General features: G+C 45.3%; 1 protein-coding gene across 6 annotated transcripts in view; it reads left to right on the forward strand.

The window, feature by feature from the left end:
- Positions 1-874: 874 nt before the first annotated feature.
- The window catches only part of LOC147436976 (protein DETOXIFICATION 46, chloroplastic-like), a 177,621-nt gene continuing 156,326 nt past the window's right edge, over positions 875-22,169 (forward strand). For 2 of the 6 annotated variants that reach the window (XM_086486375.1, XM_086486377.1), the window contains exons 1-3: positions 880-1,242; positions 1,326-1,571; positions 1,746-1,840. In XM_086486375.1, coding sequence (XP_086342501.1) covers positions 999-1,242; positions 1,326-1,571; positions 1,746-1,840 — 585 coding nt within the window. In that variant the 5' untranslated portion in view covers positions 880-998. Of the gene's footprint in view, positions 1,243-1,325; positions 1,572-1,745; positions 1,841-22,169 lie in introns of all 6 variants that reach the window. The other 4 variants (XM_086486376.1, XM_086486374.1, XM_086486372.1 and 1 more) reach the window with 4 other exon arrangements.

A 22,169-nucleotide genomic window follows, 5' to 3' on the forward strand; every position in this document is an offset into this window, starting at 1 on the left:
CCAACACAAGCAAGACTTTTCTTGCGGTGGGAGTTGTGTCCAGAAGGATCGTGTCGCTCGCCAAGATGCAAGGATCACAATGCTAGAGGCTCAGATCCAAGAGCTTGTTTTGGAGAATGTTGAACTCAAACAACACTTGAGTAAGCTTTAGGATATGAAGGCAAAGGGGAGTGGAACTCTGCTCACGAAAACATGTGAAGTCAAAGCTTCTCTCATCGAGACTGTCAAGGCGGCTTAGAAAGAAGCCCATGAAGCAGCACATAAGAACAAAATACAAGCAGCCTTACAAGAATTTCGGCTACAAGAATCCCTTGCCCTCAAAATTAGGAATTGGAGGACTCTCCTCACCATGGTGCACCGAGGAGGACATCCTCAAAGAAGCCATCACCAAACTCAATGACATTCCAATCAACCTCGAGCTTGACACTATCTCTTAGATCAACGACATGCATAGGTGTGTGCCACCTGGCCAATGCATCCTCATTTTCAAGAACAAAGAAGAAGGGACAAGACTGCTACGCCAATCCTAGCGCCTCAAGGGAACAAAGTTTTGGATCGCCGAAGAATTGACTACAAATCAACTCAAGCTTAAAGCAAGTGAGATGCATGAAGCCCATAAGCAAGGTAAATGGGCAATCTACCATGGGCATTCAAGAGTTCGTACTCCCAACCCAACTCCCCCCCAATTGGCCCCCCTTAGGTTTTGTTCTTGTTCTTTTCCTTTTCCCTTTACCCCTGATGGACCCTCAATCCCTAAGTGATTTGTGTCTAACACCTCCACCAGAAAAGAACAGATGTAACGTTTTTCTTTTGGTCCCATGGGTCATTTCTGACCTTAGTGGATTTGCCATTGCCATTGCTATTGCCATTGCCATTGCCATGTTTTCAAATAGCGTTAGGAACCTTACGTGGAGTTGAATTATGTTATTAGCGTGGCACTGGTGATACGTAGCCTAGAGCAGCTTGTTTCATCTGATCGCACAAGCTTCGTCTGCAAGATGAAAAGCGTGCCTCATTTTCTCTCCTGTTATAGAAGCAGGACGGCATTATTGCTCGAAGTCAGTTGTAATAGCAATTTCGTCCACAACGGGAGGCCGCTCGAGTTCAAATCGGCACCTCCTTTCCGTCTCTCTCTGCATTCTTGCATTTCAAGCTTTCTTGGCCGCAGCAGAAAGCGCAGAGAACGTTATTGCACATGCCTCAGTTCAGGTCCTTCTCCAGACACATCATCTGCTTCAGAAGGTATTGAGAACAGTGATCTTTTGTGCGAGCTTGAAGTCATTCCAACTCTTCTCCCAATCGGCTCAATCTTTCTGCTCTTCCAGGTCTAGAAAGAAGGGCTGAATGCACTAATGGCTTTTCCAATCACGAAGCTTTAGAGCCTCTACGTATGACAGTGGAGGTTCATGATCAAAGCACGGAGATTTATAAGAAGGGCCTGCTGCAGCAAATGTATGACATTGTCATGTTCGCTGGCCCAGCTCTTGGAATTTGGCTTTCAGGACCTATCATGAGTATGATTGATACAGCTGTGGTGGGAAACAGCAGTTTGTTGGAGCTTGCAGCTCTTGGTAAGCTGTGGCTTTCACTCGTAAAAAAGTTTTGTATTGATTAGGAGGATTTTGTATGTATACCAGCCTGTCTTTAATTTTTCTGCATTTTGCATGAAGTGCAAGAATGACTATACATAGCACAGTCGCTAATGGTAGATGTCTAAATGCTGATAAAAAGTAATGGTGTATCAGGTCCAGGTACTGTCTTCTGTGACCAGGTGGGCTACTTGTTTATGTTCTTGTCAGTGGCAACTTCAAACTTGATTGCCACATCCATGGCAAAGCAGGTGCGACTTTTCCATGGAATATATAAAGCTGTTATGCTTGCTTTGTCAACAAAATGGGAACTTGGTTCACTTTTATAGTCGTGGGAAAGAAGTTGGCACATTCAAATCAATCTAAACAGCTAGGTTGAACACCCAAAAACATAGTTCTCATGAAAGTTTCACCCTTGCATGGGGCCTCTTTTCGCCTTTCTTCTATAGAGGGCCTTCGATACTGGAGCAGACACAAGCCATTCTGATATACTCGAGTTTTGCTCTTGCTAAGTGATTTGGCTGCACATCTCCCTTTTCTTTGGAAAAAGAGTGGCTGTTTATTTCCACGTATAGGAGGGTTCCAAAGGTCATATTTATCAAACCCAATGGACATTATATAATGCTATGGAGACCAAGGTAAGAGATAATATAAGCCAACCGTCAAGGTGGTTGATATAAAGAATGTGAAAGTGTCATGAGGCTATGGCAACCACTAACCTTAGTTATTGGTTTCTTTTCCTTGATTTTTCTTTAATTTTTGGGACCCTCTTTTTGAAGTCACAAATGGCCGGACATTGTGTGGCCAGTGTGTGTCACAAACTGCTGACGTGTCACAGCCTAAAGAATGGGGCCAACTTACATATGCCGGCTGAGGGGCCTAAACCCTAAGAAGAACAAGTAGCAGAAGAAGAAGAAGTCCTACCAACTTATGGGGACCTCGTCCGATGGGGCCCCAGTGACATAAAGGGATTAAAATAAAGCAAGACCCACATACACGCAAAAATTGATGACGTGGCAGATTTTTGAAAATTGCGGTGACATGATGACATGGCAGGTTGTACGGATTTTCGTAAATTGTGCTGGCAGCTTTTTGGCTTTGCTTTTGGACCATAAGCTTTTGAGTTTTAAAGGCTTTTTACTGTAATTGCTTTTCAAGCCAAGGGCCTTTAAATATGAGGTTAGGGCTCATTCTCTGGCATGCTTCTTGGAGAAGGTGCAGAGTTTGGAGTACCAGCTTGTACTGTGTTGATGCAATATAAAGAAATACCGAAAGGGGCGCCAAGGTTTGGGGCCAATACTCTTTGGGGTGGAATTCTGCCACTCCGTGTCGCGTGTCGTCTCTCTCTCTCTCTCAGTTCAATTGTTATTGAAGTGTTAAAAGTCTGTTCAGTCTGTTCTTTTCTATTGGCACATGGTGCTCGTCTTGTGACAGTGGTATCAGAGCATCAGGCTTGTGCTTTTCTGAAAGCATACCGGTCCTACAAAAGAGCAAAGAGAGCTATTGGAATTTTATTCGAGGGATCTTCGCTCTCCAACCCGGACTTATTAGCCACTCCCACCCTTACTTCATCGCGCATCGGGCGTGCTCCCGTCTTCACCGCTCATGTCTTACAGGGCATAATCCATAAAGATCACTTACAAGAGAGCGATCTAGATTTGTTTCGAGTTAGTCTGTATGTTGCATTAAATGGACAGGGAACTAGTTTCCAGACTGTATAACAGGTTTTTCCACCACCGACGGTACATCCTGGGTATTTCGGGGGTGGATCAGTGTTTTAGAGCATGGCTTGTGGCGCGCATGGAAACCAACAATATATGCCAAGAACAGTGTTTGGGGGTATGTAGGACATGATGCCAAACCCCATGTACGGTAACATAGGCATGCAGTAAGGGTTTCAGTGCAATCAAGGCCAGTATGGGGTGCCACAGGGCAATTTTAACATGGCTGGTTTTTCCGACCAGCAGCCACATATGGCACCAATGACGCAGAATGTCAATGGTTAAGGGGCGCCGATGATCCCTATTACAGTGCCTATGTTGGAGACGCTTCCCTATGACAATTTGGGAGCATTGGAAAAGCCAAAAGCCTACAAAGAAGGTGGTGCAATTGTAAAGTTTGATACTTTCAGCGGCTTTGAGGATAAGGTAAAGGCTCTTACTTTCCTTCAGCAGCTTGATACAGCTTATGCAGGGGGGAATTTTACAGAGGCATCTAAGGTCAGTGTAAGGTGCAGCGGAATGAAGGTTGTATTTTCTCAAGATTAGTGATCTATATTGCTCAAGGTTCCTTTTAGTTCTTAGGGAAGGAGAGAGCCTTCCGTCTTTATGGAGAGTGCTATGATCACGAACAAAGTGAGTGGATATTGTGCGTGCAAGTGAATGAGACTGAGAGAAGGAGAGAGAAGAGATACGACACCCGAGAGTTTGTAAAACCCTCCTCCGAAGGCCCCACTCTCGTCGGCGAGAGTGGTCTACTTTGATTGCACAAAGGTTTACAATGCGTATAATGGACTGATGCAACTTGGACTATGCCGATGACGACGACGGTGGTGATGACGACGACTTAGGGCTGAAATCTTGGATCTTCTATTTGCTGCATTTCGTGGACTGTTTCGGGGCTGAAATCGACTGTTTACTGCTGTCTTAAGGGCTGAAATTGAATGGTTCCGTCGGGGTTCATGCTGAGGACAAAAACACTGAACTGTTGTATCTTTTTGGCTTCGTTTTCTGCTGTTGTTGCAGGCTGAAAAACGCTGGATATTGCAGGGGGCAAAGCTGCGTTTTTGAGGCTGATTTGTCCTGCTATTAAACCTTGTATGGCTGCGTTTTTACCAAGGCTGAAAGCTCCAATAAAAACGCTGAATCTGCTGTTTTGTCTGGCGATCAAAAATGCAAGTGAATGGGGGTTGTTGGTCGCGGGGGAAACGCCAGGAAACTGGGTTGTGATGGCGATGGCCTGCTGTGGAAGAAAACGCCAAAGTCTGGAAGAGGATGGCGATGGTAATCTGCGGGGGGTGCTGAGGGGGGGTTACTGCTGAGAAGTTGCCTATTGAGCGGGAAGCTCCTGCTGCCTCTTCTGCCAGAAAGTGCTAACTTGGGTTTGCTTATATATTAACTTAGCAAAATTGCCCTACCTACTTTTGTTGGAAAGTCACTTAAAAATAATAAGTGAAAATAACCAAAAATAGGAAAATAGGCTAAATGCACTGGAAAATTTCCCTAACTGATTCTAATGGTTTCTGATGGGAATACTGATGATCATGCTGTGTGAAAATAGAGGATATGCATCTACACTCAGTGATTGGGCATGCACGGTCTACGAATAGACTCACAAAAGTGCCATATCACTGCTAATCTAAACTGACTGGACTGACTGAACCCTGCTGTGGTGTAGCTTGTCCATGGACACATAGGGTTGGGATGTGTCATGTGACATCCCCTCCTTTTCAAAGTGAGGTACTGGTACTGAACTGTATGGCGTTGAGGGAGATCGCCAATAGTATCCGGAATCCTGGAAGGGACTCTTCGCCGGCCCACTCTGATGTGTAGGTCGTGCGGTACTTGAACTGCATAAAGGTCTGCAACGCTTGCTTCTTTGGGCCGCGCCGAAAGCGACAAAGTCTTCTGTGGCTCCTTCGATGCTTCAACTTCGTCTAGAGTCCTGCTTCTTTCGTCTTCAAGAATCTCCATGGCTGAAAATTCCTGAAACCATCTCCAACACAAAACCATAAACATACCCATTCCATGTAAAGTGAAGGAAAAAAATCTTGTCTTCTCTAAAGACTGTGTATGCAATGTAGATGAACATAGAGACGGAGTGACAATCCGTTCATCAAACACATGCAAACAATGAGGTCGAATCTTTTCTGTTTGATCGAAATCAATCAACTGTGGCAAAGCACAATGGAAATGCCCATGCTTGGTGCTCATACCTTCATGTGCTCTGTCTACAACTGTGTCATGCCAAGGAAGAGACCAGGAATGTGACTTCCTTGAATGCATACTTTTCAGCTTTTCATAAAAAATCCGCATACATTCGTGCTCATCCATGAGAGAAACGTGCTCCACATACAATATGTCATGCCTAGGAAAAGGAATCACATAACGATGTTGACTAAAATACAGGAAACCGTCACGAATGAAACACTCGAACAATGCGTGCGTATCAATCATGCGAACACATAATACTTCCTGTGAGGGCTCTTTGGACCAAGGCGCGAGAGCCAAGATCGGTTCGTCCTGAATGATTGAATCGTCTTGTGGGGGTTCTTTGGACCTGGACTCGAAAGCCAAGATCGGTTCTTCGTGATTGATTGAATCTGCAACGAGGTTAGCTTTGCTAGAAAAAGCATCCACTAACACATCATCCTTGTGAACAATCACATCATCGTCATGCAATTCATCATGCTTGTCTTTATCATCCAAATCATCATGCAAATCATTATCGTTCAAATCATCATGCTTCTCATAATCATGCAAATCCTGTGTGTCATTCGTCAGAGAAAAAGAGACTGAGAGAATCTCCTTATCCCGAATCCTTTCAACATTGTCCTGCATATTAGCAATGAGAGATGGAGGAGGAGCAATGTCCACTCCATGAAAGACAGTAGGAGAATCACTTTGGCATTGAGAGTTAAAGTGTTAGCCTCAAAATCAATGAGAGCGTTAGTCTCACGAAACCATCCAATGCCCAAAATCATATCACATCCTGAGAGAGGAGAAACAACAAATCTTCTAGTGAAGGTAGTCTGTTGAATTGCAAACAACACATCAAGGCATTCCTCTGTGATGAGAGCGTCCATACCGGGACGAAAGCCAGAGACCTCGATAGGAGATCTCGGACTAACTTCGAGGCGGGCTCTCTCAACAAGAGAGGAATTGATCACATCATGCATACTACCTGGATCAAACAATATGACAAAACGGTTACGACCATAACATTTAATGAGAGAATCATCAATGGGAGGGTCCTGAGAAACTTGGGGCACACTCGTGTTATCATTCATTGCATTGACAGATGTAGTGGGTGCTGTGGGTTCTTTAGATTCATTCGATTCAAGCTTAGGACATGTTCTTTTTATGTGACCCTTAATGTGACAATGAAAACAACGACCTTCCTTAGAATAAGTGCTTTGTTCTTCCGACGTGATGTATCCTCCTACAATTCCTTGTGCTACCTTTTCATCTGGAGTAAGCTTAGATTTAGCAATTGTGTTAGCCTTACCCTTAGTTTCATTGGAAGAACTCTTTGATGAGATACTGTTGGTAGATTGGTTAGAAGAGTTATCATTCTTACCATTCTTACCGTTGTGAGGGTTCTGAGAACTCTGCGAGGTACTTGTGGAAGTCTTGTGCTCCTTAGGCTTTCCCTTGTTGTGCTTCATCTCCTGTGCGAGAGCAATCGCTACCGCCTTGTTGAGATCGATTGGATCGAAGACTTCGACATCGTACTTGATATACTCGTCCAATCCAAAGAGAAAAGCCTCTTTGCGCTCATCATCCGATTTGCGTAATTGGGTACCTAGCTGCAAAACACGATTAGAAAAGACATAACCGGCATACCATTTTGCTTGAGAGAGCACCAATCGTCCTTCAATCGTGCAAGGTACTGAGGTGGCATAAACTGTGCCTTGAGCTTGTCTTGGAAATCACCCCAATCGAAGGAAAGGGGCATGAATCCGTCGGCTGGCTCTAGGTGCGCGGCTAACTGCCTCTTGCCATGCGTGGTACCAATTAATGGCATCACTGGCAAGGTACATAGCTGCCGTCAAAACTTTGCTATTTCCCGTCTTCTTAGTTGTCGCAAAATAAGCATTAAATTGATGCGACCAAGAATGAATCACCGTAGCATCCATCTTACCGTCATACTTACTGAAGGTCAACTTTTCTGTGACTGGATGGTTGGAATCCGCGTCGTGGCTTGCGCCACTTGACGAACTCCCACGATCTTTGGGTGGTTCGGTCTTTGAGGCTAGCGCTTGTCGAAGCAATTCTTGAGTGCGTAGCTCTCGTTGAGCTTCACGCTCGGTCTCCAAAGCCAATCTTTGAGCGGTACGATCAACCTCCCAAGGCCGCGTTTCTTGCCGTCTCTTCCGCCTTTCTTAGTTGTTTCCGGTCTTTGCGTTCGTTGTGCTCGCGTTCTAAAGCAAGTCGATGGTCTTCTTGTTTTGCGGCAAGTTTTGCGTTTCTTTCGTCGCGCTCGCGGTCCTGAGCAAGGCGATTTGCTTCTTGTCTATCCATCATGGCCATCATCTGCTTGACCATTGCCTCCATAGGGTTTGGTGCACTTGGTGGCGTAGATGGCGAAGGGGGAGGGTTGAAGAAATCATCTCCGGGTGGGGAAGAGTCTTCGTCGCCTCTCTCATGCTCATCACCTGTATGCGAAGTATCCATTCCGCTTCGGGTAACGACCATGCACTATGATCTTGGGTTCTTAAGTTCGCGAGGAACTTGGGTTCTTGAGGTTCTTGATTCTTGAGGGTCTTGGGTTCTTGAGGTTTTCTTTCGCTTGCAAATCGCGTTGGAGAAGGATCTTCTCTTCACCCGAGTTCTACTCCTTTCTGCGGGCGCACCCCTTGGCGGCCTTGCGCTCACACCAAGGTTGCTTTTTCCCACCTCACGTCGATTGGCCGGCCGCTAAGTGCACGGTCCGCTCTCAATGAGTGGAAAGAAACACAAGGGGAGGCTGGACAAGCCCTTCTTTCTGGGGATTTCTGTCACTCTTCGACAAAACACGATTAGGAATCGACACGCCCAAGCGAACTTGGGTTCGTGCGACCTCAACAAGCAAAAAATTCTTGTGGTTCTTTCCGTGAGTAATGCAGAACACTTCCAAAGCTCTGATACCAATGTAAGGTGCAGCGGAATGAAGGTTGTATTTTCTCAAGATTAGTGATCTATATTGCTCAAGGTTCCTTTTAGTTCTTAGGGAAGGAGAGAGCCTTCCGTCTTTATGGAGAGTGCTATGATCACGAACAAAGTGAGTGGATATTGTGCGTGCAAGTGAATGAGACTGAGAGAAGGAGAGAGAAGAGATACGACACCCGAGAGTTTGTAAAACCCTCCTCCGAAGGCCCCACTCTCGTCGGCGAGAGTGGTCTACTTTGATTGCACAAAGGTTTACAATGCGTATAATGGACTGATGCAACTTGGACTATGCCGATGACGACGACGGTGGTGATGACGACGACTTAGGGCTGAAATCTTGGATCTTCTATTTGCTGCATTTCGTGGACTGTTTCGGGGCTGAAATCGACTGTTTACTGCTGTCTTAAGGGCTGAAATTGAATGGTTCCGTCGGGGTTCATGCTGAGGACAAAAACGCTGAACTGTTGTATCTTTTTGGCTTCGTTTTCTGCTGTTGTTGCAGGCTGAAAAACGCTGGATATTGCAGGGGGCAAAGCTGCGTTTTTGAGGCTGATTTGTCCTGCTATTAAACCTTGTATGGCTGCGTTTTTACCAAGGCTGAAAGCTCCAATAAAAACGCTGAATCTGCTGTTTTGGCTGGCGATCAAAAATGCAAGTGAATGGGGGTTGTTGGTCGCGGGGGAAATGCCAGGAAACTGGGTTGTGATGGCGATGGCCCGCTGTGGAAGAAAACGCCAAAGTCTGGAAGAGGATGGCGATGGTAATCTGCTGGGGGTGCTGAGGGGGGAGTTACTGCTGAGAAGTTGCCTGTTGCCTCTTCTACCAGAAAGTGCTAACTTGGGTTTGCTTATATATTAACTTAGCAAAATTGCCCTACCTACTTTTGTTGGAAAGTCACTTAAAAATAATAAGTGAAAATAACCAAAAATAGGAAAATAGGCTAAATGCATTGGAAAATTCCCCTAACTGATTCTAATGGATTATGATGGGAATACTGATGATCATGCTGTGTGCAAACAGAGGATATGCATCTACACTCAGTGACTGGGCATGCACGGTCTACGAATAGACTCACAAAAGTGCCATACCACTGCTAATCTAAACTGACTGGATTGACTGAACCCTGCTGTGGTGTAGCTTGTCCACGGACACATAGGGTTGGGATGTGTCACGTGACAGTCAGGAAAGTTGCCACTTTCTTGAAAGGCAATGCACTTACATGGTGGACTACACTGTTATGCAAGGACAGACACCCGCCACATGGGTATACTTGCATCTATGTGGCTGTCAAATGAATTTGAAGCCGATCATGACGGATTGGCACCAACTCACTGCGGCTACTTGCAAGAGCCTACAGGAGTACAATCGGAGGTTCTGTAAAGCGTTGCTCTCAGTAACCTCTTACAGGTTTGTGCCGCTTACAGAGCAGATCGGAAAGTATTGTTGTGGGCTGCCTAAAGGGCTTCAAGATTACTGTACAAAGAACAGAGTGGCTACCCTCACTCGGCTTATGGAAGTTGCCAACACTGATCTTGCCTTGTTGAAGTGGGAGGACAGTGGGTTTCAGGGCAACGTGAAAGGGACTCAACAAAAGAAAACTTCAACAAAGAAGCTCGTTGTGAAAGTGACTCCTGAAGCGTCCCAGGGGCCAGAAAAGGCAAACAAAGGCAAGGACTCAGCCGAGACATCTAAACGACATGCCAAGAAAAAGAAAAGGAAGCCTTTTTTGCGCAAGTCGTTTGAGGAGAAGAAGGCTTTAATGGTTGAGAACAAATGCTCTATCTGCGAGTAGCTTGGTCATTTTGTTGCAGATTGTCCCCAGAGGAGGAGGCCAGCGCTGACTTAGAGGACAGGAAAGGCAAGAACGGAAAGTATTGTTGTGGGCTGCCTAAAGGGCTTCAAGATTACTGTACAAAGAACAGAGTGGCTACCCTCACTCGGCGTATGGAAGTTGCCAACACTGATCTTGCCTTGTTGAAGTGGGAGGACAGTGGGTTTCAGGGGAACGTGAAAGGGAGTCAACAAAGGAAAACTTCAGCAAAGAAGCCTGTTGTGAAAGTGACTCCTGAAGCGTCCCGGGGGCCAGAAAAGGCAAACAAAGGCAAGGACTCAGCAGAGACATCTGAATGACATGCCAAGAAAAAGAAAAGGAAGCCTTTTTTGCGCAAGTCGTTTGAGGAGAAGAAAGCTTTAATGGCTGAGAACAAATGCTCTATCTGCGAGCAGCTTGGTCATTTTGCTGCAGATTGTCCCCAGAGGGGGAGGCCAACGCTGACTTAGAGGACAGGAAAGGCAAGAAGCCTAAACCCACGGCAAGTCTAGTGCCATATATGGTGGGTGATAGGCCAAGTTCAGATGCCAGTGAGCTATGCAGAGCGTGGGGTAAAGTCAGAGACCGAATAACACTTATCTTCTTTGATCCAGGTGCTAAAGCAAACTTTATCTCACTAGAGTTGGCCATCAAGCTGGGCATCAAAGCTGAAGAGATGGGATACAGGCAGGGTTGGCCTGTCCTGGCCACCCAGAGTGTGTTACGTCTATCATTGGAAAGCTGTGTCTGCATATCCATTCATATGTGGACACAAAGGAATTTTATATCATGCCATTGGAAGGGTGCAATATGCTGTTGAGAATCCCTGGATGTTCCGTATACATGGAGTGCTGGATGTCTTCAACAAAAAGATTACCCTACAGCATAGGGACAAAACTCACATCCTTGATGTAAAGCTTAAAGGGGAGTCTGTCCCTATTGTATCTGCTTCGGCTATCACTTCTGTAATTAAGAATCATCGTTTGCGAACTTGATTTTTGCACGTGATGTTTCAGATAATTGTGAGTCAAATTTATTTGTGTCTTAGATAAAGAAAGGTCAACATTTTTGCGAGAGTTTAATGACTGTTTTTCCGACTCATTACCGTCTTGGTTGCCGCCGGAGAGGCATGAGGATCATGCGATTGATTTGGTGCCAGGTTGTAGCCCACCAAATAGGCCTTTGTACAGGGTTAGTGCGGCTCAACAAAAAGAGATTATGGGCAAGTAGAGGAGCTGCTAGAGAAAGGGCTGATTCAACCTAGTTCTTCACCCTTTTCCTCCCCAGTGCTTCTAGTGCAGAAGAAGGATGGCTCTTGGTGCATGTGTATTGATTACCATGCGTTGAATAAGAATACCATCAAGAACAGATTTCCTATTCCAAGGATTGATGATATTCTTGACCGACTAGAGGGTGCTGCAATTTTCAGCAGGATAGACCTTAAGAGTGGGTACCATCAGATTTGTATCGGGCCAGAGGTTGTGCACAAGACTGCGTTTAGGACGGCATTTTGTTTGTATGAGTTTTTAGTGATGCCGTTCAGTCTTACAAATGCTCCTGCTACGTTCAATAGGATGATGGATTGGATTTTCCGCCCACATCAAAAGTTTGTCGGCACATTCTTTGACGACATGATAGTCTACTCAAAGAATGAAGAGGAGCATAGGCGTCACTTGACCATTGTCTTCAAAGAGCTATGTAGTCACAGGTTGCTTGTTAATCCTAAGAAAGTGAGTTCTTCTTGGAAGGGATTCACTTTCTTGGCCACATAGTGTCAAAGGATGGTGTCCGAATGTATCTTACCAAGTTTGAAGCAATCAGAACATTGCCAGATTTGAAGATTGTGTATGATGTCCGTAGCTTCTTGGGCTTATACTCTTACGACGGAAGGTTTATCAGAAACTTTGCTGAGATTGCTTCACCCCTACATGCTTTGCAAAAGAAAGAGGTCATGTTCAAGTGGACACAAATTTTTTTTTCAGCTTTTAATCTCTTAAAGGAAAAGATGACTTCAAATCCAGTAATTGTTTTACTAGATCTCAAGAAGTCATTTGTGGTCCAGTGTGATGCGTGTGGCAATAGTATTGGGGCAGTGCTAATGCAAGATGGTCAGGTAGTAGCTTACGAGAGTAGAATCTTGCAAGGACCAGAAAAGACGACACAAATCTATGAGAAAGAGCTACTGGCCGTGATTCATGTGCTTTCTAGTTGGAAGCACTACCTATTAGGTGCTGATTTTGTTGTCTAGACAGATCATCAGACCTTGTGATACTTCTTGATGCAGTCAAAGTTATCCAAAAAGCACATGCGATGGGCAAACATTCTCTCTATGTTCCACTTTCAAATTTTGCACGTGGAAGGCAAGAAGAATGTTGTGGCTGATGCGTTATCAAGAAAGCCACAAATTTCAGCTGTGTCCATTCCTTATCATCATGAGCTTGATGACATGAAGGAATAGTATGCTATTGATGATAGAAACTCAATACGCTGAACTTTGTGTTGATGTATGCTTATGTGTGTGTGTGTGCGTGCGTGCGGTGGGTGTTGTGTTTGGGAGCATATGTTAGTACCTAGTTCTACACCCACTATTGGGCACTGATGACGTTAGTGGGGATGTCGTGGTATTTAGTCAATACTATGCATGATGGAGTTGATGGTTATATTGTCTCGTGGGTGACTACCAGGGGTCTATACCTTGCACTTTCCTTCAAAGGTGAATCTGGGCTTATCTTGGATTCATCTAGGTATATTTTTTAGTCGTATAGCGGACATGTGGACTTGACATTGCGAAGTTTTTGTCCGAGTTACGACCAATTGATATTGTGCTAATTCTTTCTATCTTTTGTGGTGCGTATGCCCTATCAACTACCTCATTTTTGTGCTAATTCTTCCGATTTAATGGTTCTTTTGGTGCTAGGCTTCATTATGGCTGAGTCTGCCCTTGATCTTCGGAGTCTTGACAGAAACTCAGTACGTTGAACTTTGTGCTGATGTATGCTCTTGTGTGTGTGTGTGCGCGTGCGCGTGCGGTGTGTGTTGTGTTTGGGAGCATATGTTAGTACCTACTTCTATACCCGCTATTGGGCACTGACGACGTTAGTGGGGATGTCGTGGTATTTAGTCAATACTATGCATGATGATGGTTATATTGTCTTGTGGGTGACTACCACAGGTCTATACCTTGCACTTTCCTTTAAAGGTGAATCTGGGCTTATCCTGGATTCATTTAGGTATATATATTGATGAAGCTTTTGCAAGGATCTTTGAACAATTGCAAGATGGGCAACGCCATGAGCACTACCTCCTCAAGGATAGTTTTATGATGATGCATGGTAGACTATGCGTCACTAGGCCATTGCGACATAAGGTTATTGGTAGAAACCATGTCTCATTGTATGCAGGGCATCGTGGTATAGATGCGACAGTAAAAGCGGTTGAGACATTCTTTTATTGGCCTACTTTGAGGAGAGATGTGGATGCCTTTGTGCGAGCATGCGTGATTTGCCAAAAGGTCAAGTTTGATAGGCAAAAGGCACCATGGTTATTATAGCCACTGCCTATTCCAGATAAGCCATGGGAAAGCATTGCTATGGATGTTATCTTTGATCTTCCAAGAACGCCGATAAGGAATGATGATATATGGACCATTATTTGCAGGTTCAGCAAGCGGGCCCATTTTATTCCTGCGGAATGCCTCATGCAAAAGATAAGCATTATTGATGTGCAACAAACGTTTCCTAGCAAGAGGCTGATCACAGTGCAATCGCCCACAGCGTAATGACATCACAATGGGGGCATCATCTGACTACAACAAGGTATGGTCTATGCTCATTTCACATACAAACCCATCAAATTGTTGCATACTGAGGACATACGATCAATGTAATCGTGCACGATATGAAGAGTGAGCATTATGCTGAAAAGTATCCCCCCCCCCCACCTCCCACACACACTTTTTTTTGTCACGTGACACATCCAACCCTATGTGTCCGTGGACAAGCTACAGCATGACCAGGGTTGAGTTCAGTCAAGTCAGTCTAGAATAGGAAGTGATCTGGCACTTTTGTGAGTCTGTGACCGTGCATGACCAGTCACTTAGATTAGATGCATATCCTCTGGTTGCACACAACATGATCATCAGCATCCCCATCAGATTCCATCAGGATCATTTTACAGGGCAGAAGACCTATTTTCCCTATTTTTGACATTTTTCACTTATTAATTTTTAAGTGACTTTTGTTGGGAACTAGGTAGGGCAATTTTGCTATGATAATATATAAGCAAACCAAAGTTAGCACTTTCTGGCAGAGGAGGCAACATGAGCATTGCTCAGCAGGCCGATTCTCAAGCAAGACAAGAACCCTCAACTTGGCGTTTTTTCCCTACCTCAGAAGGCCAGCGTTTTCAGCCTGGTGCCCTGGCGTTTTTAGCAACAGACCCCTATCGCCATCAGCCTTGACCTTGGCGTTTTCTGCAATAGCAGCACAACCATAATCAGCGATTCAGTAGGAGATATTTAGCCCTCAGAACCAGCGATTTTCAGCAGCTTTTAGGCATCGTTTTTGACACCATTGCTTCAGCCAGCAAGTAGCGTTTTCCATCAGTGCAGGCCAACGTTTTTGCATGCATTCTGCGTTTTGCAAGCCATAAGGACAGCGTTTTCAGCCATCGGAAGTAGAGAGTTTTCAGCCCTCAAGTCAGCAGCTCAGCCCTCGATTTGGTGCCAGAGTAACCGCATTGAAGTAGTCAGTTTTCAGCCATAGTCTCGTCCTCGTCGTCCACACCGTCGGCCTCGACATAGCCATTAGATTTGCATCAACATCATTGTATCAGATTGTGCAATCAATAGTAGACCACTCTCGCCATCGAGAGTGGGGCCTTCGGAGGAGGGTTTTACAACTCCCTGGTGTCGTATTCTCTTCTCTCTCTTCTCTCAGTCTCATGCACTTTCACGCACAGTGTCCATTCACTTTGTTTGTGTCCATTGCACTTTCTCATTAAAGAACGGAAGGCTCTCCCTTCCCTAAGAAACAGGAACCTTGAGCACAGTTCAGAGCACTCATCTTGAGCAAAGTTCAACATTCACTTCCACTGCACCTTACATTGGTATCAGAGCTTTGGCAGTGTTCTGTATCACTCAAGGAAAGAACCGCAGAATTTTATTTTATTTTTGCTTGTTGCGGTCGCACGTAACCCAAGACCTCTTGGGTGTGTTGATTCCTAATCGTGTTTTTGAAGAGTTACAGGAAACCCAAGAAAGAAGGGCTTGTCCGGCCTCCCCTTGTGCCTCTTTTCACTCATTGAGAGCGGACCGTGCACTTAGGAGCCGGCCAATCGACGTGAGGTGGGAAAAAGCAACCTTGGTGTGAGCGTAAGGCCGCTAAGGGGTGCGCCCGCGGAAAAGAGCAGAACTCGGGTGAAGAGAAGATCCTTCTCTAACACAGATTGCAAGCGAAAGAAGAACCTCAAGAACCTCAAGACCCTCAAGAACTCAAGACCCCCAAGAACCCAAGACCCACAAGAACCCAAGACCCACAAGAACCCAAGTTCCTAGTGAACTTAAGAACCCAAGACTTCAGTGGATGGTCATCACCCGAAGTGGATACTTCGCATGGAGGTGGTGAGCATGAGAGAGGCGAAGAAGAATTTTCCCCACTAGGAGGTTTTTCCGACCCTCCCCCTTCCCCATCTACACCAAGGATTGCACTAACTCCTATGGAGGAGTTGGAGCAAATGTTGATGGACAGGAAGTTAGAACGCGAAGCAAGAAAAGCAGAAAGAATTGCTGAATTTGATTGTGAATGCAAAGAAAGAAAAGCAGAAATGGATCGCAGACACGCTGAAAGAAAAGCAGAAAGAAAGCAGCCATAGAGCGTGAGCATGAACAAGCGCGACACATGCAAGAGTTGTTGCGACTCTTTTCTCAAGTGCAGGCGCACTTTGCACAGAGTCAGGAAAAGGAGACTCTCTCAGTCTCTACTTCTCCAAAGCCAGACACACAGGATTTGCATGATGATAAGCATGAAGATTTGCATGATAATGATGAGCATGATGATTTGGATGACAATGACAAGCATGATGATTTGCATGATGATCAAGATGTGATTTCTCACCAGCATGATGAATTGCATGATGATGATTGGCATGATCCAGATGTGATTGTTCACAAGGATGATGTGTTAGTGGATACTTTTTCTAGTGAAGCTAACCTCATTGCAGATTCATTCAATCACGAAGAACCTATCTTGGCTCTCGAGTCGAGGTCCAAAGAACCCCCTTAGGAAGAACTCCCTCAGAAAGAACCCCCTCAGGATGAACCGATCTCGGCTCTTGAGCCTAGGTCCAGAGAACCCCCACAGGAAGTATTATGTGTACGAGTGATTAGTAAGCACGCATTGTTCGAGTGTTTCATTCGTGATGCTTTCCTGTATTTTAGTCACCGTCCTTATGTGATCCCTTTTCACAGGTATGACATATTGTTTGATGAGCACGATTCACTCATGAATGAGCATGGATGTATGCGGATTTCTCATGAAAAGATGAACTGTTTGCATTCAAGGAAGTCACATTCCATGTCTTTTCCTTGGCACGACACAGTCGTAGAAAGAGCACAAGCAAGTATGAGCACCAAGCATGGGCATTTCCATTGTGAATTGCCACAATTGATTGGTTTAGATTAGCAAGACAAGAGTCGATCTCATTGTTTGCGTGTGTGTGGTGAACGGTTTGGCACTCCGTCTATTTGTTCATCTACATTGCATGTGAAACCGGTCCGTAGTGGGGAGGTGGGCTTTGGCTTTCACCCGAAATTCTTTACTTTAGACACACACACAGAGCACTTTGCAAAGGAAACCTGCGACGGGAATTAACACTTGAATACATACACGGCTCGGAAGCTTAGAATGCCCCGAGTAGACGCCGACAACCTGTAGGCCCCAAAATTGGCGCCCCTTTTGCTATTTCTTTATACTTTGAGAGGGTTAATTTACAAAGTAGAGTCCTGGGAATCCTTTGTCTATATCCAATTAGATACCACTTGATTTGGCCAAATTTCTCCAGCATAACAGCCCCAAAACTTGCGCGAAACCAATTCATCTGTTGGAACTCACTTCCACTGGCATAAACCCTCTGATTCCTGCCCAAAAACAGTAAATTCAGCACGCTGTATTTACTGGTTTTTGCCCTGTTTTCAGCCCCAAACAGTCCCCTAACTGTCCTCTGCCAATGGGGCACTATTCCCAATGGTTCCGGCATCCGTATGGCTGAAAAACAGTCAATTTACAGCGCAGACACAACGCTGAAAACGCACCTGTACGGTGAGGTTATGACCCTCACCGGGCCCTGCTTTGGAGTAGCAGTTAGCTACCCCTGTTCCTGCTCAAGGAGGCTCTTGCCTCAGCACAAAAGCATGAAACCACACAGCTGTACATCAATCAAATGAAGAGCCCTCTTGTGGGGCATCACATAACTGCACGTAGGGGGGAGAGAGAGCAGTGTGTAGCGTGCAGGGCATCACTCCTGGCACCACACTGTACATGGAAGGGAAAGAAAGCACTCCATAGCTCTTAACCTGTTACATGGAAGGGAAAGAAAGCACTCCATACCTCTTAACCTGTGACAGGTTCTCAATGAAGCATCCCCCCAGCATAAATCGAGCGCCCCCTCTTCTGCCTTGACCTGTAATGCATCTGTGAACAAAGAGATGCAAAAAGGGAAGATTTCCATGGCTGCCAAAACCTGCGTATCGCTGAAAACGCAGCAAAACAGCCTTGTAAACACGTATCTGATGCATTCCAATGCTGAAAATGAGCTCCTTGGTCCAAGGTAAAGTCATGGGAAGCTCAAAAATAGAGAGAAATGGCTGAAAACCACAATTAACAGCCTTCAAAACTGCTCCAAAAAGTCAGTTAGAGTTCTGTTCTCCCAAACTTGGTAAATTGACCAAAAAGTGCCACTTGGCACTCATACATGCAATTTCCCTGCATTGGGCTTCCTGCTTAAAAATCTCTCAAGTGGTGCATCAGTTGACTTTGCAACAGAGTAATAAGATGTTCCCCTTGTCATTCTGAAGCTATTGACGCGAACAGATTTCATGGCCCAAAATAGCAGTTTCCTAAACTGTAGGAAATGATTCCGTTGGGCTCCCATTGGTCATCTGACCATCTATCCTCATTGGGACCACATCGAAAAGTGCAATGTGGCCCAGCTGTTGGATACTTTCTGCTGGTAGTCCCACCTTGACTTTATGCCTTTATTGACTTCACTTCCTAGTATCCACCAACTTGCTAAGTGCGACGGGGGGACCTACATGATCTTGAACTGAGCCTAGACATCCTTTTACTTTACGAATTCCAGTGCCGACCAACTTCCCGTCTGCGGGTGAAACTACCGTTCACATTGGCCATACAATGTCCAACCATTTGCAACTTAAAAAAGAGGGTCTCAAAAATTAAACAAAAATGATTGGAAAGAAACCAACAACTAAGGTTAGCAGTTGCCACGTCCTCGTGACATACCCCCCTCTTGAAATCGCAAACGTCCTCAATTGCATACCATAAATACATGCCACTGATGATCTTGTGTTTTTAGCACTCTTTTATCATCGCATGTATCCGCAAGAAAGACTGTCAAAACATATGTACAAATGGCTTAATGAGACCTTCATACTTTTGTTGAACTGTACACTGTTGTTGCACTGAATCCATGAGTACATTTGATGTGCTAGCTCTATCATTACCCCTCCTTTGCAGACATTGGGTTGGGGCATACGTAGGCTGTAACCCAAAGGCCTCAAGGTAAAGCTGCAATACATTTAGTGACTTTGACAGTTCATGCTCTTCCATCCACTTTGCACCCATAGGTGGATAGTTCTTGAACTTCACCACATAGCATCTTGCAACCTGTCCCTTAACTTTTAACCTGTGCAAGAGGCTCTTGCCTCTGCAAACGAGCATAATTCCACAATACTGACGTACCACCCACGACCAAGCAAGCTCAAATTTCAAGATGATTTACCAATGCGTCATAGAATCCAAGCAATCGCCTCAGAGAATCGGCAAGCAGCGTGTCACCTGGCAGACCCACATCACTCCCGCAGGAGATCTAGTGGCCAATCTACCACCGTGAGACCTCTCCCTATCTCATCTTGGTTCATACTTGCAAACCCTAAAAGCGCAACAGAAAATCAGCCCTAATTTGACCACTTTTTGGTAGGGCGAACATGCGGAATTTCCTGTTTGTTCTATGAAGAGGAACCCTCTTCCATAATGCCCTTCCCTTTGGCGGCCATAGTGTAATCCCGTGTTCCTGTACTCTGTGTCTTCACCCAAAACAACCGAGGCTCACTTCTTGAGGAAAAAGTGATTGATATCCCGGCAATGGAACCTTGAAACCGGTCCGTAGTGGGACGGTGGGCTTTGGCTTTCACCCAAAATTCTTTACTTTAGACACACACACAGAGCACTTTGCAAAGGAAACCTGCGACGGCAATTAACACTTGAATACACACACGGCTCGGAAGCTAGAATGCCCCGAGCAAACGCCGACAACCTGTAGGCCCTAAAATTGGCGCCCCTTTCGGTATTTCTTTATACTTTGAGAGGGTAAATTTACAAAGTAGAGTCCTGGGAATCCTTTGTCTATATCCAACTAGATACCACTTGATTTGGCCAAATTTCGGCAGCATAACAACCCCAAAACTTGCGCGAAACCAATTCCCCTGCTGGAACTCACTTCCACTGTCATAAACCCTCTGATTCCTGCCCAAAAACAGTAAATTCAGCACGCTGTATTTACTGGTTTTTGCCCTGTTTTCAGCCCCAAATAGTCCCCTAACTGTCCTCTGCCGATGGGGCACTATTCCCAATGGTTCTGGCATGCGTATGGCTGAAAAACAGTCAATTTACAACGCAGACACAGCGCTGAAAACACACCTGTACGGTGAGGTTATGACCCTCACTGGGCCCTACTTTGGAGTAGCAGTTAGCTACCCCTGTTCCTGCTCAAGGAGGCTCTTGCCTCAGCACAAAAGCATGAAACCACACAGCTGTACATCAATCAAATGAAGAGCCCTCTTGTGGGGCATCACATAACTGCACGTAGGGGGGAGAGAGCCGTGTGTAGCGTGCAGGGCATCACTCCTGGCACCACACTGTACATGGGAGGGAAAGAAAGCACTCCATAGCTCTTAACCTGTGAGACGGGTTCTCAATGAAGCATCCCCCCAGCATAAATCGAGCGCCCCCTCTTCTGCCCTTGACTTGTAATGCATCTGTGAACAAATAGATGCAAAAAGGGAAGATTTCCATGGCTGCCAAAACCTGCGTATCGCTGAAAACGCAGCAAAACAGCCTTGTAAACACGTATCTGATGCATTCCAATGCTGAAAATGAGCTCCTTGGTCCAAGGTAAAGTCATGGGAAACTCAAAAATGGAGAGAAATGGCTGAAAATCACAGTTAACAGCCTCCAAAACTGCTCCAAAAAGTCAGTTACGAGTTCTGTTTTCCCAAACTTGGTAAATTGACCAAAAAGTGCCACTTGGCACTCATACATGCAATTTCCCTGCATTGGGCTTCCTGCTTAAAAATCTCTCAACTGGTGCGTCAGTTGACTTTGCAACAGAGTAATAAGATGTTCCCCTTGTCATTCTGAAGCTAATGACGCGAACAGATTTCATGGCCCAAAATAGCAGTTCTCTAAATTTTAGGAAATGATTCCGTTGGGCTCCCACTGGTCATCTGACCATCTATCCTCATTGGGACCGCATCCAAAAGTGCAATGTGGCCCAACTATCGGATACTTTCTGCTGGTAGTCCCACCTTGACTTTATGCCTTGATTGAGTTCACTTCCTAGCATCCACCAACTTGCTAAGTGCGACGGGGGGACCTACATGATCTTGAACCGAGCCTAGACATCCTTTTACTTTACGAACTCCAGTGCCGACCAACTTCCCGTTTGCGAGTGAAACTACCGTTCACATTGGCCATACAATGTCCGATCATTTGCAACTTCAAAAAGAGGGTCTCAAAAATTAAACAAAAATCATTGGAAAGAAACCAACAACTAAGGTTAGCAGTTGCCACGTCCTCGTGACAGCATGCACAGTCTTTTAGGAAGACTAGATTTTTTCTAGTCACTTTACATGTTCATGTTTTTGTGTTGAAAGTGGTTTCATGAATTTTCAGCCTCAGAGATTCTTGAAGAAGGAAGAAGCATGACTCTAGACGAAGTTGAAGCATCGAAGGAGCCACAGAAGACTTTGTCGCTTTCGACGCGGCCCAAAGAACCAAGCGTTGCAAACCTTTATGAAGTTCAAGTATTGCACGACCCACACATCAGAGTGGGCCGGCGAAGAGTCCTTTCCAGGATTCCGGATGCTATTGGCGATCTCCCTCGACGCCATACAGTTCGGTACCAGTACCTCACTTTGAAAAGGAGGGGATGTCACGTGAGACATCCAATCCTATGTGTCCGTGGACAAGCTACAGCATGACCAGGGTTCAGTTCAGTCAAGTCACTCTAGAATAGGAAGTGATCTGGCACTTTTGTGAGTCTGTCCGTAGTCCGTGCATGACCAGTCACTTAGATTATATGCATATCATCAGCATTCCCATCAGATTCATCAAGATCATTTTACAGGGCAGAAGACCTATTTTCCCTATTTTTGACAGTTTTCACTTATTATTTTAAAGTGACTTTTAAAGTGACTTTTGTTGGGAACTAGGTAGGGCAATTTGCTAAGATAATATATAAGCAAACCAAAGCTAGCACTTTCTGACAGAGCAGGCAATAGGAGCATTGCTCAGCAGGCCGATTCTCAAGCAAGACAAGAACCCTCAACCTGGCGTTTTCCCTACCCCAGAAGGCCAACGTTTTCAGCCTGGTGCCCTGGCGTTTTCA

This window comes from Adiantum capillus-veneris, chromosome 17 (assembly GCF_014529385.1).
Source record: "Adiantum capillus-veneris isolate H3 chromosome 17, ASM1452938v2, whole genome shotgun sequence".
In the NCBI taxonomy this organism is placed as follows: domain Eukaryota; kingdom Viridiplantae; phylum Streptophyta; class Polypodiopsida; order Polypodiales; family Pteridaceae; genus Adiantum; species Adiantum capillus-veneris.